Source organism: Oncorhynchus keta, chromosome 1 (assembly GCF_023373465.1).
Source record: "Oncorhynchus keta strain PuntledgeMale-10-30-2019 chromosome 1, Oket_V2, whole genome shotgun sequence".
NCBI classification, from domain to species: Eukaryota; Metazoa; Chordata; class Actinopteri; order Salmoniformes; family Salmonidae; genus Oncorhynchus; species Oncorhynchus keta.
In genome coordinates, this window is record NC_068421.1 from 83,227,261 (window position 1) to 83,242,997 (window position 15,737).

General features: G+C 42.5%; 1 protein-coding gene across 3 annotated transcripts in view; it reads right to left on the reverse strand.

Moving 5' to 3' along the window:
• Window positions 1-15,737, reverse strand: part of cachd1 (cache domain containing 1) — a 195,961-nt gene that overhangs the window by 67,515 nt on the left and 112,709 nt on the right. For all 3 annotated transcript variants that reach the window (XM_052462465.1, XM_052462476.1, XM_052462457.1), the window contains exon 4: window positions 11,615-11,721. In XM_052462465.1, the coding sequence (XP_052318425.1) occupies window positions 11,615-11,721 (107 nt within the window). The remainder of the gene's footprint in view (window positions 1-11,614; window positions 11,722-15,737) is intronic.

The following is a 15,737-nucleotide window of genomic DNA, read 5'->3' on the forward strand; positions in this document are numbered from 1 at the left end:
GAGCGAGAGAGACAAAGAGCGAGAGAGGTATGGTTGATACCGTTGAAATTCTGAGGGATTCTGGGTGATAAAGTATTATGAAACACAGAGAGTGTTCTGTGCTCTCAGACACCTGTCAGGCACCTGTCAGGCACCTGTCAGACACCTGTCAGACACCTGTCAGACACCTGTCAGACACCTGTCAGACACCTGTCAGAGCGAGACTTTAAAAGGGTTAACCTAGTCTCTCTCCTCTAGTCTGTGTGTGAAGCGTGAGAGTGAGCTTACATGAGAATAATACTACTAATACTAATGTAAGGCCTGGCATAAAATCCCACTCCCTATATGACTGTGTCAGACTGGATGTCAGATTAAACTGTTCATTCTGCTGTATTACTAACATGGTTCTAATCGTTTCACTTAAGTGTAAGTGTGGGCTCTTAGTTGGCCTAATGTTGTCAACGGCATACTGTACATCTACACTACATGACCAAAAGTATGTGGACACCTTCTTGTCGAACATCTCATTCCAGAATCATATGCATTAACATGGAGTTGGTCCCTACTTTGCTGATTTAACAGCCTCCATTCTTCTGGGAAGGCGTTCAACTAGATGTTGGAACATTGCTGCGGGGACTTGCTTCAATTAGTGAGGTCGGGTACTGATGACAAACAATTTCTGTATGCACCTCGCTTTGTGCACGGGAGCATTGTCATACTGAAACAGGAAAGGGTTTTCCCCAAACTGTTGCCACAAAGTTGGAAGCACAGAATTGTCTAGAATGTCATTGTATACTGTAGTGTTAACATTTTCCTTCACTGGAACTAAGGGGCCTGAACCATGAAAAACAGTCCAAGACAATTATTCCTTCTCCACCAACCTTTACAGTCGGTACTATGCATTGGGGCAGGTAGCGTTCTCTGGGCAGCCGCTAAACCAAAATTTGTCCGTCAGACTGCCAGATGGTGACGCGTGATTCATCACTCCAGAGAACATGTTTCCACTTCTTCATAGTCCAATGGCGGCGAGTTTTACACCACTCCAGTCAACGCTTGGCATCGCACATGATCTTAGGCTTGTGTGCGACTTCTCAGCCATGGAAACCCATTTCATGAAGCTCCTGTTTTATCTGTGGAGATTTCCTGTTTGTGTGCTCAATTTGTTTTATACCTGTCAGCAACAGGTGTGGCTGAAATAGCCACATCCACTCATTTGAAGGGGTGTACACAAACTTTTGTATAAATAGTGTATTTTAATAAGTCTCAACTTAAGCCAAACTTTCTCAGAGTATCAACAAAAATGTGACTTTGAAGAGAAGTTTCTTGTTTACTGGTTTGTTATATTACTGCATTGCAGGCTGATCAAGCAGCAGCATCTGCCAGGGAACAGGAGCAAATTAGCTGCCTAAACAAACATACTTTTATTGGGTCAGAGAAGTCAAGAGAATCTTCAGAGAAATCAGATCACAAACCCTGCAGCTTCCTGTCTGGCGGAGCACAACAACAGAGGAACACAAGCAGCCATTGACATGAAACAGACAAAAGAGGGGGGGAGGGACACACAAATAGAGCCAGATTCCTCAACCAGTGCGAAAAAGTGTTACTATGTCTTGGTATGCGTGTGTCTTGCTCCTCTATAACAAAGTAGGGCCCTGAAGATGGATAACAGCACACATGATGACAGCATTTAAAGTGCCACTCCAGTCTCTTTTTAACTCATTTAACACCCGATTTCCTGAAAAAAATAGCACATCTCAATAGGTGGTCCAGGTAGGTCATGACAGAGCACAAGTGTGTGTGGGGGGGGGGGGCTTTCCTAGTTTGTTCTCTGTTGCTCCTGTATTGGTCCTCAAGCAAGGGGGGAGTCTGATGACATCACAGATTCCCATCAGACAAACTCCTAGAATGATATTTTCCTTGACGTTTGTCTAAAAAAAAAACACAGTTTGCTCAAAAAGTATTTGTTTACCCGTCAGTCTGTGTACTCTACTGTATTTATACTACACTTTATTACCCCACTGCCCACATGCTGACCCAATTTCCTAACACAATACCCAACATTGAACTACAAACCAGCAGCCCTATATAGACCAACACTACAACATGAACACAGTACCCTATATAGACCAACACTACAACATGAACACAGTACCCTATATAGACCAACACTACAATAACATGAACACAGTACCCTATATAGACCAACACTACAACATGAACACAGTACCCTATATAGACCAACACTACAACATGAACACAGTACCCTATATAGACCAACACTACAATAACATGAACACAGTACCCTATATAGACCAACACTACAACATGAACACAGTACCCTATATAGACCAACACTACAACAACATGAACACAGTACCCTATATAGACCAACACTACAACATGAACACAGTACCCTATATAGACCAACACTACAATAACATGAACACAGTACCCTATATAGACCAACACTACCCTATATAGACCAACACTACAACATGAACACAGTACCCTATACAGACCAACACTACAACATGAACACAGTACCCTATACAGACCAACACTACAACATGAACACAGTACCCTATATAGACCAACACTACAGTAACATGAACACAGTACCCTATACAGACCAACACTACAATAACATGAACACAGTACCCTATATAGACCAACACTACAACATGAACACAGTACCCTATATAGACCAACACTACAACAACATGAACACAGTACCCTATATAGACCAACACTACAACATGAACACAGTACCCTATACAGACCAACACTACAACATGAACACAGTACCCTATACAGACCAACACTACAACATGAACACAGTACCCTATACAGACCAACACTACAGTAACATGAACACAGTACCCTATACAGACCAACACTACAGTAACATGAACACAGTACCCTATATAGACCAACACTACAAAATGAACACAGTACCCTATATAGACCAACACTACAAAATGAACACAGTACCCTATATAGACCAACACTACAACATGAACACAGTACCCTATATAGACCAACACTACAAAATGAACACAGTACCCTATATAGACCAACACTACAACAACATGAACACAGTACCCTATACAGACCAACACTACAACATGAACACAGTACCCTATATAGACCAACACTACAACATGAACACAGTACCCTATATAGACCAACACTACAACATGAACACAGTACCCTATACAGACCAACACTACAACATGAACACAGTACCCTATATAGACCAACACTACAACATGAACACAGTACCCTATATAGACCAACACTACAACATGAACACAGTACCCTATATAGACCAACACTACAACATGAACACAGTACCCTATATAGACCAACACTACAACATGAACACAGTACCCTATATAGACCAACACTACAACATGAACACAGTACCCTATATAGATCAACACTACAACATGAACACAGTACCCTATATAGACCAACACTACAACATGAACACAGTACCCTATATAGACCAACACTACAACATGAACACAGTACCCTATATAGATCAACACTACAACATGAACACAGTACCCTATATAGACCAACACTACAACATGAACACAGTACCCTATATAGACCAACACTACAACATGAACACAGTACCCTATATAGACCAACACTACAACATGAACACAGTACCCTATACAGACCAACACTACAGTAACATGAACACAGTACCCTATATAGACCAACACTACAACATGAACACAGTACCCTATATAGACCAACACTACAACATGAACACAGTACCCTATATAGACCAACACTACAAAATGAACACAGTACCCTATATAGACCAACACTACAAAATGAACACAGTACCCTATATAGACCAACACTACAACATGAACACAGTACCCTATATAGACCAACACTACAAAATGAACACAGTACCCTATATAGACCAACACTACAACATGAACACAGTACCCTATATAGACCAACACTACAACATGAACACAGTACCCTATATAGACCAACACTACAACATGAACACAGTACCCTATATAGATCAACACTACAACATGAACACAGTACCCTATATAGACCAACACTACAACATGAACACAGTACCCTATACAGACCAACACTACAGTAACATGAACACAGTACCCTATACAGACCAACACTACAACATGAACACAGTACCCTATATAGACCAACACTACAAAATGAACACAGTACCCTATATAGACCAACACTACAACAACATGAACACAGTACCCTATACAGACCAACACTACAACATGAACACAGTACCCTATACAGACCAACACTACAACATGAACACAGTACCCTATATAGACCAACACTACAACATGAACACAGTACCCTATATAGACCAACACTACAACATGAACACAGTACCCTATATAGACCAACACTACAACATGAACACAGTACCCTATATAGACCAACACTACAACATGAACACAGTACCCTATACAGACCAACACTACAACATGAACACAGTACCCTATATAGACCAACACTACAACATGAACACAGTACCCTATATAGACCAACACTACAACATGAACACAGTACCCTATATAGACCAACACTACAACATGAACACAGTACCCTATATAGACCAACACTACAACATGAACACAGTACCCTATATAGACCAACACTACAACATGAACACAGTACCCTATATAGATCAACACTACAACATGAACACAGTACCCTATATAGACCAACACTACAACATGAACACAGTACCCTATATAGACCAACACTACAACAACATGAACACAGTACCCTATATAGACCAACACTACAACATGAACACAGTACCCTATATAGACCAACACTACAACATGAACACAGTACCCTATATAGACCAACACTACAACATGAACACAGTACCCTATATAGACCAACACTACAACATGAACACAGTACCCTATACAGACCAACACTACAGTAACATGAACACAGTACCCTATATAGACCAACACTACAACATGAACACAGTACCCTATATAGACCAACACTACAACAACATGAACACAGTACCCTATATAGACCAACACTACAACAACATGAACACAGTACCCTATATAGACCAACACTACAACATGAACACAGTACCCTATATAGACCAACACTACAACATGAACACAGTACCCTATATAGACCAACACTACAACATGAACACAGTACCCTATATAGACCAACACTACAACATGAACACAGTACCCTATATAGACCAACACTACAGTAACATGAACACAGTACCCTATACAGACCAACACTACAGTAACATGAACACAGTACCCTATATAGACCAACACTACAACATGAACACAGTACCCTATATAGACCAACACTACAACAACATGAACACAGTACCCTATATAGACCAACACTACAACATGAACACAGTACCCTATATAGACCAACACTACAACATGAACACAGTACCCTATATAGACCAACACTACAACAACATGAACACAGTACCCTATATAGACCAACACTACAACATGAACACAGTACCCTATACAGACCAACACTACAACATGAACACAGTACCCTATACAGACCAACACTACAACATGAACACAGTACCCTATATAGACCAACACTACAACATGAACACAGTACCCTATATAGACCAACACTACAACATGAACACAGTACCCTATATAGACCAACACTACAACATGAACACAGTACCCTATATAGACCAACACTACAACATGAACACAGTACCCTATATAGATCAACACTACAACATGAACACAGTACCCTATATAGACCAACACTACAACATGAACACAGTACCCTATATAGACCAACACTACAACAACATGAACACAGTACCCTATATAGACCAACACTACAACATGAAGAAAGGAGACACAGTACCCTATATAGACCAACACTACAACATGAACACAGTACCCTATATAGACCAACACTACAACATGAACACAGTACCCTATATAGACCAACACTACAACATGAACACAGTAAGGAGGATACAGACCAACACTACAGTAACATGAACACAGTACCCTATATAGACCAACACTACAACATGAACACAGTACCCTATATAGACCAACACTACAACAACATGAACACAGTACCCTATATAGACCAAAACTACAACATGAACACAGTACCCTATATAGACCAACACTACAACATGAACACAGTACCCTATATAGACCAACACTACAACAACATGAACACAGTACCCTATATAGACCAACACTACAACATGAACACAGTACCCTCATAAACCAACACTACAACATGGTGGGGATATGGGCTACTTAGTGGCAGGTTTGTATTTCATATTGAGTTGAGGCAAACTAGCTTGCCATACATAATAAGCACTCTCAGCCAGTCCATCCATTTCCATCTAGTATTAAAAAGGAATCTCTGGACATGTAAACAGGCTAACAGAGTCTGTATATATCTACTAGGCTTCAGCCCTTAATCCTGCCACTAATATATAGAAAACACTAGAACCATATAGATGACTGGCTGAAGTGCCACTGCTTACTCTAAAGGCATCCACGTGTTTCACAGCCGAAACACTTCGGAAGAGTTTTGTGATGTTTTTGTTCATTTTGGATTTCGGTGAAGGATTTTCAGCTGTTTGGGCACACGTTTCTTGGGGAGAGGCAAGCCCAAGTCAGTAGCCAAAGTCTGCGCCCCTTCGTCTGTGATTGGTCAACAGTAAGGATTCTTCAACAAAGTCTGTTGTCATTCAATGAGACACTACTCGTTTTCATGCACATTATTAATAAACATTGCACATACCATCTTAGTTAGATGTACATTTCCACGACTAAGATCTCCTCAGAAAAAACATCTAAATTAATGACAGATTTCTTGAATTATCTTAGATTAATTCTGACAATTTTTTGGAAGTGTATACTGGCTATGGCATCTCAAAATGGACAATAAATACTATTTCTGCTTTTTTCTTGTTTTTCAAGCGAAGGCCTTTTAATAAGGGAGTATGTGAGCAGACTCGTTAGGCCGCCGATTGAACTGAAGTAAGCTGACGCCTTAAACGTAACCCCCTCCTCAAACATCTGCTAAACGCTATATATTATTAAAGCAAAAATAGATTTTTAAAAAGTAGGGAAAGAGGAAAGAAAACAGAAAGGAGATGACAGAACGAGGAAAACAGAAAGGAGGAAAACAGAAAGGAGATGACAGAAAGGAGATGACAGAAAGGAGATGACAGAAGGAGGAAAACAGAAAGGAGGAAAATGGAAAGGAGATGACAGAAAGGAGGAAAACAGAAAGGAGGAAAATGGAAAGGAGATGACAGAAAGGAGATGACAGAAAGGAGATGACAGAAGGAGGAAAACAGGAGGAAAACAGAAAGGAGGAAAACAGAAAGGAGATGACAGAAAGGAGGAAAACAGAAAGGAGATGAAAGAAAGGAGATGAAAGAAAGGAGATGACAGGAGGAAAACAGAAAGGAGATGAAAGAAGGAGGAAAACAGAAAGGAGGAAAACAGAAAGGAGATGACAGAAAGGAGGAAAACAGAAAGGAGGAAAACAGAAAGGAGGAAAACAGAAAGGAGATGACAGAAGGGGGAAACAGAAAGGAGATGACAGAAGGAGGAAAACAGAAAGGAGGAAAACAGAAAGGAGATGACAGAAAGGAGGAAAACAGAAAGGAGATGACAGAAGGAGGAAAACAGAAAGGATGACAGAAAGGAGGAAAACAGAAGGAGGAAAACAGAAAGGAGATGACAGAAGGAGGAAAACAGAAAGGAGATGACAGAAGGAGGAAACCAGAAAGGAGGAAAACAGAAAGGAGATGACAGAAAGGAGATGACAGAAAGAGGAAAACAGAAAGGAGATGACAGAAGGAGGAAACCAGAAAGGAGGAAAACGGAAAGGAGATGACAGAAAGGAGATGACAGAAAGGAGGATAACAGAAAGGAGGATAACAGAAAGGAGATGACAGAAAGGAGGATAACAGAAAGGAGGATAACAGAAAGGAGATGACAGAAAGGAGGAAAACAGGAGGAAAACAGAAAGGAGGAAAACAGAAAGGAGAAGACAGAAATTAGGAAAACAGAAGGAGGAAAACAGAACGGAGATGACAGGAGGAGAAACAGAAAGGAGATGACAGAAAGGAGGAAAACAGAAAGGAGGAAAACAGAAAGGAGGAAAACAGAAAGGAGATGACAGAAAGGAGGATAACAGAAAGGAGATGACAGAAAGGAGGAAAACAGAAAGGAGATGACAGAAAGGATGACAGAGAGGAGATGACAGAAGGAGGAAAACAGAAAGGAGATGACAGAAAGGAGGAAAACAGAAAGGAGATGACAAAAAGGAGGAAAACAGAAGGAGGAAAACAGAAAGGAGATGACAGAAGGAGGAAAACAGAAAGGAGATGACAGAAGGAGGAAAACAGAAAGGAGATGACAGAAGGAGGAAAACAGAAAGGAGATGACAGAAGGAGGAAAACAGAAATGAGTTGACAGAAAGGAGGAAAACAGAAAGGAGGAAAACAGAAAGGAGATGACAGAAGGAGGAAAACAGAAAGGAGATGACAGAAAGGAGGAAAACAGAAAGGAGATGACAGAAAGGAGGAAAACAGAAAGGAGATGACAGAAAGGAGGAAAACAGAAAGGAGATGACAGAAAGGAGATGACAGAAAGGAGATGACAGAAAGGAGATGACAGAAAGGAGGATAACAGAAAGGAGATGACAGAAAGGAGGAAAACAGAAGGAAGAAAGGTGGTTCTGTAGCTCAGTTGGTAGAGCATGGCGCTTGTAACGCCAGGGTAGTGGGTGACAGAAGGAGGAAAACAGAAACCCATGACAGAATGTATGCAACATGACTGTAAGTCGAAGGAGGAAAACAGGAAAAAGCGAGCTAAATGGCATATATTATATTATTATTATAGAAAGGAGATGACAGAAAGGATGACAGAGAGGAGATGACAGAAGGAGGAAAACAGAAAGGAGATGACAAAAAGGAGATGACAGAAAGGATATGACAGAAAGGAGGAAAACAGAAGGAGGAAAACAGAAAGTAGATGACAGAAGGAGGAAAACAGAAAGGAGATGACAGGAGGAAAACAGAAATGAGGAAAACAGAAAGGAGATGACAGAAATGAGGAAAACAGAAAGGAGATGACAGAAGGAAAACAGAAATGAGGAAAACAGAAAGGAGATGACAGAAGGAGGAAAACAGAAAAGGAGATGACAGAAATGAGGAAAACAGAAAGGAGATGACAGAAGGAGGAAAACAGAAAGGAGGAAAACAGAAAGGATGACAGAAAGGTGATGACAGAGAGGAGATGACAGAAAGGAGATGACAGAAGGAGAAAAACAGGAGGAAAACAGAAAGGAGGAAAACAGAAAGGAGATGACAGAAAGGAGATGAGGAGGAAGACAGAAAGGAGGAAAACAGAAAGGAGGAAAACAGAAAGCAGGAAGACCGAAAGGAGATGAGGAGGAAGACAGAAAGGAGATGAGGAGGAAAACAGAAGGAGGAAAACAGAAAAGGAGATGACAGAAAGGAGGAAAACAGAAAGGAGATGACAGAAAGGAGGAAAACAGAAAGGAGATGACAGAAAGGAGGAAAACAGAAAGGAGATGACAGAAAGGAGGAAAACAGAAAGGAGATGACAGAAGGAAAACAGAAAGGATGAAAACAGAAAGGAGAAGACAGAAAGGAGAAGACAGAAAGGAGATGAGGAGGAAAACAGAAAGGAGGAAAACAGAAGGAGGAAAACAGAAAGGAGAAAAACAGAAAGGAGATAACAGAAAGGAGATAACAGAAAGGAGATAACAGAAAGGAGATAACAGAAAGGAGATAACAGAAAGGAGATGAGGAAAACAATAACCAGAAGGACGAGTCCAGGAAAAACAGATCACCTGACACGTCTCGCTCTACCTTTTTCTTCACTCACTCACTTCTCTTCCTCCCCAAGTCATTTCTCACTCTCTCCTCCTCTGGATAATCTTCCTTTCTCTCTGTCCCTCCTCCTTTCTCTTTGGTTGTTCAGACTGGGTCCAGACAAAATGGGGACGATAAATGCTAGCAGAGGCTGGAGGTCAAGACGGGCTGAGGAATGGAGGCTTGGCGGTAACATGAACTCCTGATGACTGCTTTGGAAAAATAAGCTCTGAGATGAAGATGAATCGCCCTAATCTGCTTCGAAGGCGGAGCGGCCTGGAATTTGGACGGAGAGGGTGTGCGAGACGTAGAGAAACAAGCTGTGGGGTTTATACAGTCCTTCTAGAGGAGGGGAGTATGTGAGAGTGGTGACAACTAGCAAGTGTGTGATTAGGGCTAATACTGTAGCTGCTTCAGTACAGTCAGGGCATGGGTTAGTGATATTCTGCTATGATAACTAATAAACCGATCAGACAGAGTAGATAGTGTTCATTGTGGATTGTCTGAACTGTGACTGGGAGTGTTCTGATGCAGAGGTTAAATGATGATGTCATCACATCTGATTATGATTGGCTCACAGCAGTTCAGAAGGCCCGACAAAGCCTTATAATGTAGAATGAGAAAAACATCCAGTTCCTGAATGGAGAAGCAGACCAAAATACTTCCTTTGATCTCACACACACACAGAGAGAGCGAGCGAGAGCGAGAGCGAGAGAGACAAAATAGAAGGGGCAGAGAGGAGGTTTTAAACAGAATACAAAGTGGTCTAATAATGCGTGGAACAGGCACAGTTCATTAATTCCATCTGGGTTCAAAGCCTTTCCTTTTAAGATGTAACCATATGGTGAGGAATATGAATTTCTTAGAAATATGGGTTGCCGTAAAGTGTGGTAAGGGTAAGGGGGGTAAGGGGTAGTGAGAGGGTAAGGGGTAGTGAGGAGGGTAAGGGGGAAGTGAGGGGGTAGTGAGGGGGTAAGGGGGGTAAGGGGTAGTGAGGAGGGTAAGGGGGAAGTGAGGAGGGTAAGGGGGAAGTGAGGAGGGTAAGGGAGAAGTGAGGAGGGTAAGGGAGAAGTGAGGAGGGTAAGGGGGAAGTGAGGAGGGTAAGGGAGAAGTGAGGAGGGTAAGGGAGAAGTGAGGAGGGTAAGGGAGAAGTGAGGAGGGTAAGGGGGAAGTGAGGAGGGCAAGGGAGAAGTGAGGAGGGTAATGGGTAGTGTGGGGGTGATGAGGGGGGGTAAGTGGTGGTGAGGGGTAAGGGGGCAAGTAGTAGTGAGGGGTAAGGGGGGTAAGGGGGAAGTGAGGAGGGTCACAGCAGTTCGGTAGGGGTAATGGGGTCCAGTAAGGGGGTAAGGGGTAGTGAGGGGGGTAAGGGGGATGGAGGGGTAAGGGGAGGTAGGGGTAATGGGGTAGTAAGGGGGTAAGGAGAAGTGAGGGGGTAAGGGGTAGTGTGGGGGTAAGGGGGAAGTGAGGAGGGTAAGGGGTAGTGAGGGGGAAGTGAGGAGGGTAAGGGGCGGTAGGGGTAATGGGGTAGTAAGGGGGTAAGGGGTAGTGAGGGGGTAAGGGAGAAGTGAGGGGGTAAGGGGTGGTAGGGGGTAAGGGGTAATGAGGAGGGTAAATGGTGGTAGGAGTAATGGGGTAGTAAGGGGGTAAGGGAGAAGTGAGGGGGGTAAGGGGTGATAGTGGTAGAAGGTGACCCACCTGAGTTGAGGTCCCGTCCAGGGTTGAAGGCTCGACTGTTGACCGTGGGGGAGAGCCTGTCACAGCAGATGGTCTTGGACACGTTGGTGTTGAAGTTACCATCAAACCTGAATAAAGATAAAGACATGTTTACAACAGAACCAATTGGACGTATATTTCACTTATCCACCATAGAAGTAATATCTCTCAGAAAGAGAAGGCAGGAGGACGATAATAAAAAGATAGAAATAGAAACTGAATCTGGACTGAATCTGAAATGCAGTGTGCTGATGCAAACTGCAGCAACCATCTCACTGACGCCCATGCTGTGTGGAATATATGCTTATCTCATCCTCCCAGTGATGCACCACATGCATAGGTGGGGTACAAGTAGTATGTGGTGGGTGTGGTGGGTGTATGGTTGCTCGAAGCCCAGTAGATTCCCTATCACATAGGGTTGGCAGCCCCCTGGCCACTCCATGCCGTCATAGCAGCTAGTCTTATCCATCCCAGCATTGTTTTCAGGCTGCCTCAGCCACGAAAGAAAAGCTGATAGAGGGATGGAGAGAGGAGAGAGGCGTCTCTGGGGAGCAGGCCGCTCCACCCTGCACCATGGCTAGGTCACTTTGATCCAACACCCCCCCACACACACACACAACCAACCACCAGTAAGTAACCTGTTATTCCCTGTCGCACGCACACACGCATGTCATCCTCTCTCTCGCCACCCCATCCGGAGCTTGAGAGAGTGTGTTTGATTGACAGCTGCTCTGATGTACAAGATGCTTTGAACTTCAGACATTTAATTCCCATCAGGTTACAGTCATTATTATTCCCCTCCAACACACTTTACATGAGCAGGCAAAGAAAATGTTCCAGGGATAATATACATTTGCAAGTGCTTTGAATTCAACATCAAAACCAGGAGAATGAGAGCGGTGCAGGAGTGAGGGAGAGCGATGGAGGAGAGAGAAAGAAGAGAGAAGGAGGAGAGAGAAAGAAGAGAGAAGGAGGAGAGAGCGGGAGGAGAAAGAAAAACCTTGCAGCGTGTAAATGAGGGTTTTGAAAAACATCAGGTTTTAAAAGGGGTAGAAAATAAATCAATATACAGTACCAATCAAGGGTTTGGACACCTACTCATTCAAAGGTTTTTCTTTATTTTTACTATTTATCAAACTATGAAATAACACATATGTGGAATCATGAAGCAACCAAGTGTTAAATCACAATATATTTTAAATGTGAGATTCTTCAGATCCTTGATGACATCTTTGCACACTCTTGGCATTCTCTCAAACAGCTTCATGACGAATGCTTTTCCAACCGTCTTGAAGGAGTTCCCACATATGCTGAGGACTTGTTGGCTGCTTTTCCTTCACTCTGCAGTCCAACTCATCCCAAACCATCTCAATTGGGTTAAGGTCGGTGATTGTGGAGGCCAAGTCATCTGATGCAGCATTCCATCACTCTCCTTCTTGGTCAAATAGCCCTTACACAGCCTGGAGGTGTGTTGGGTCATTGTCCTGTTGAAAAACAATTGATAGTCCCACTAAGCGCAAACCAGATGGGATGGCATATCGCTGCGGAATGCCGTGGTAGCCATGCTGGTTAAATGTGCCTTGAATTCTAAATAAATCACTGACAGTGTCACCAGCAAAGCACCGCCACACCTCCATGCTTCACGTGGGAACCACACATGCGGAGATCATATGTTCACCAACTCTTCGTATCACAAAGACATGGTATTGGACCCAAAAATCTCAAATTTGGACTCATTAGACCAGGTTGACTGACCTTCATGTCTTAAAGTAATGGACTGTCATCATAATATGGACTTGGTCTTTTACCAAATAGGGCTATCTTCTGTATACCACCCCTACCTTGTCACAACACAACTGACCATCTCAAACGCATTGCGGAAAGAAATTCCACAAATTCACATTCAACAAGGCACACCTGTTAATTGAAATGCATTCCAGGTGACTACCTCATGCAGCTGGTTGAGAGAATGCCAAGAGTGTGCAAAGCTGTCATCAAGGCAAAGGGTGGATACTTTGAAGAACCTAAATGATCAAATATTTTCATTTGTTTATAACTTTTGTTTACTACATGATTCCATGTCATTTCATACATTTGATGTCTTCACTATTATTCTACAAAAAAAAATATATATATCACCTTTATTTAACCAGGTAGGCTAGTTGAGAACAAGTTCTCATTTACAACTGCGACCTGGCCAAGATAAAGCATAGCAGTGTGAACAGACAACAACAAAGTTACACAACGTAGAAAATAGTCAAAATACAGAAAAGCCCTTGAATGAGTAGGTGTGTCCAAACTTTTGACTGGTACTGTATATGAAACAACCCCTGAAGCTGCATTAAGAGGGAGCATTTCCTTATACCAGAATCGCATACCGCTCTTCCATTACTTGAAGCTTTAGCTAGCTTATAACGAGGCCCCCTGAGATCTCCTGATATGGACAGAAGCATGTGGTGTGACAGACAGTGTCAGTCAGTCAGTCAGTGAGAGAGGTACCATCGGCCCATTTTCAAGCGTTTTAGGTCAGTTAAGCCTCTCTTTCTTCATCCATCCCTCTCGATCTCTACCTCATGTTCAAACAGAGGCTTCATTAGCTCACACACTGAGCAAACAGAAAAACAGCCTACCCCACATTCCTGATCCCAGCTCAGACCAGAGCCCAAGAACCTAGTTCCATTTAAGAATAATGGAGGCCACTGTGTACTTGGATACCTTGAATGCTGCAGCAATCCTGTCGTCTCGGAGCTCTAAAGACAATTTATTCGACCTCATGGCTTGGTTTTTGCTCTGACATGCACTGTGAACTGTGGGACTTTATATAGACAGGTGTGTGCCTTTCCAAATCATGTCCAATCAATTGAATTTACCACAGGTGGACTCCAATCAAGTTGTGGAAACATCTCATGGGTGAGCAATGGAAACAGGATGCACCTGAGCTCAATTGATTCTCATAGCAAAGGGTCTGAATACTTATGTAAATGTATGTTTTTTATATGTGTGAAAGAATTGTAAACACCTGTTTCCGCTTGGTCATTTTGGGGCAGGTTAATGAGGGAAAAATAATTGTATCCATTTTAGAGTAAGGCTGCAATGTAACAAAATGTGGAAAAAGTCAAGGTGTCTGAATAATGTCCGATTACACCGTTTGTCCTTCTCATATTATCCACAGAGCAACACTACAAGACAAAAACATCAGAAGTGATTGGGTGGAACACAATACAGGTTCTCCTCCAGCCTCCATCTAGTAAATGACAGCCTGGGAATAACCATTATAACAATAAAACCCTGTGTATTAACCCTGTCATTGTCTAAACACACAGCTATCCAGCTAAACACCTTCTCTCATCTCTTCCTGCCTACCTGGCTGGCTGGTATTCCTGAGGTAGCTGTAGTCAGAGAGAAACAGATATAATGTGTTCAATTTAATACTGTAGCTAGAGCCTTCCGTCTGTCTGTGAAGGGGGTGTCTGTGTTCTGTCTGGCACTGGGAGCAGAGCTGCAGTAGAAGTGACAGTTATGGCAGCTTTCTATACTACATTCTACTAGCTTACACAGGAGGCGGGCAAATGAGCCGTGTCTGTAAATCCCCACATTCTACATCTATGAATGGCTTTATGATACATTATTAGACATGTGGCAATTGATATAGTCATCTGCAACTGAAAATAAGAAACTGACCTAGCTGGTACCAACATGTTGACTAGACCTGAAACCCGGCCATCAGACCAACCATTGATGAAAGCAGTCCAACACAGACAACATTTTGTCAAAGCGGAAATGAGTTTGAGACATTCCAGGCTACAAGTGTAGGCCTGGGGCGGCAGGGTAGCCTAGTGGTAAGAGCATTGGACTAGTAACCGAAAGGTTGCAAGTTCAAATCCCCGAGCTGACAAGGTACAAAATCTGTCGTTCTGCCCCTGAACAGGCAGTTAACCCACTGTTCCTAGGCCGTCATTGAAAATAAGAATTTGTTCTTAACTGACTTGCCTAGTTAAATAAATAATTTAAATAATGATAAATAATGATAATCACAGAATGTCATGACAATACACACAGGTGTTTTTTAACAGCTGTCTCTTTCCATTCATCAAATTAAAGGTGC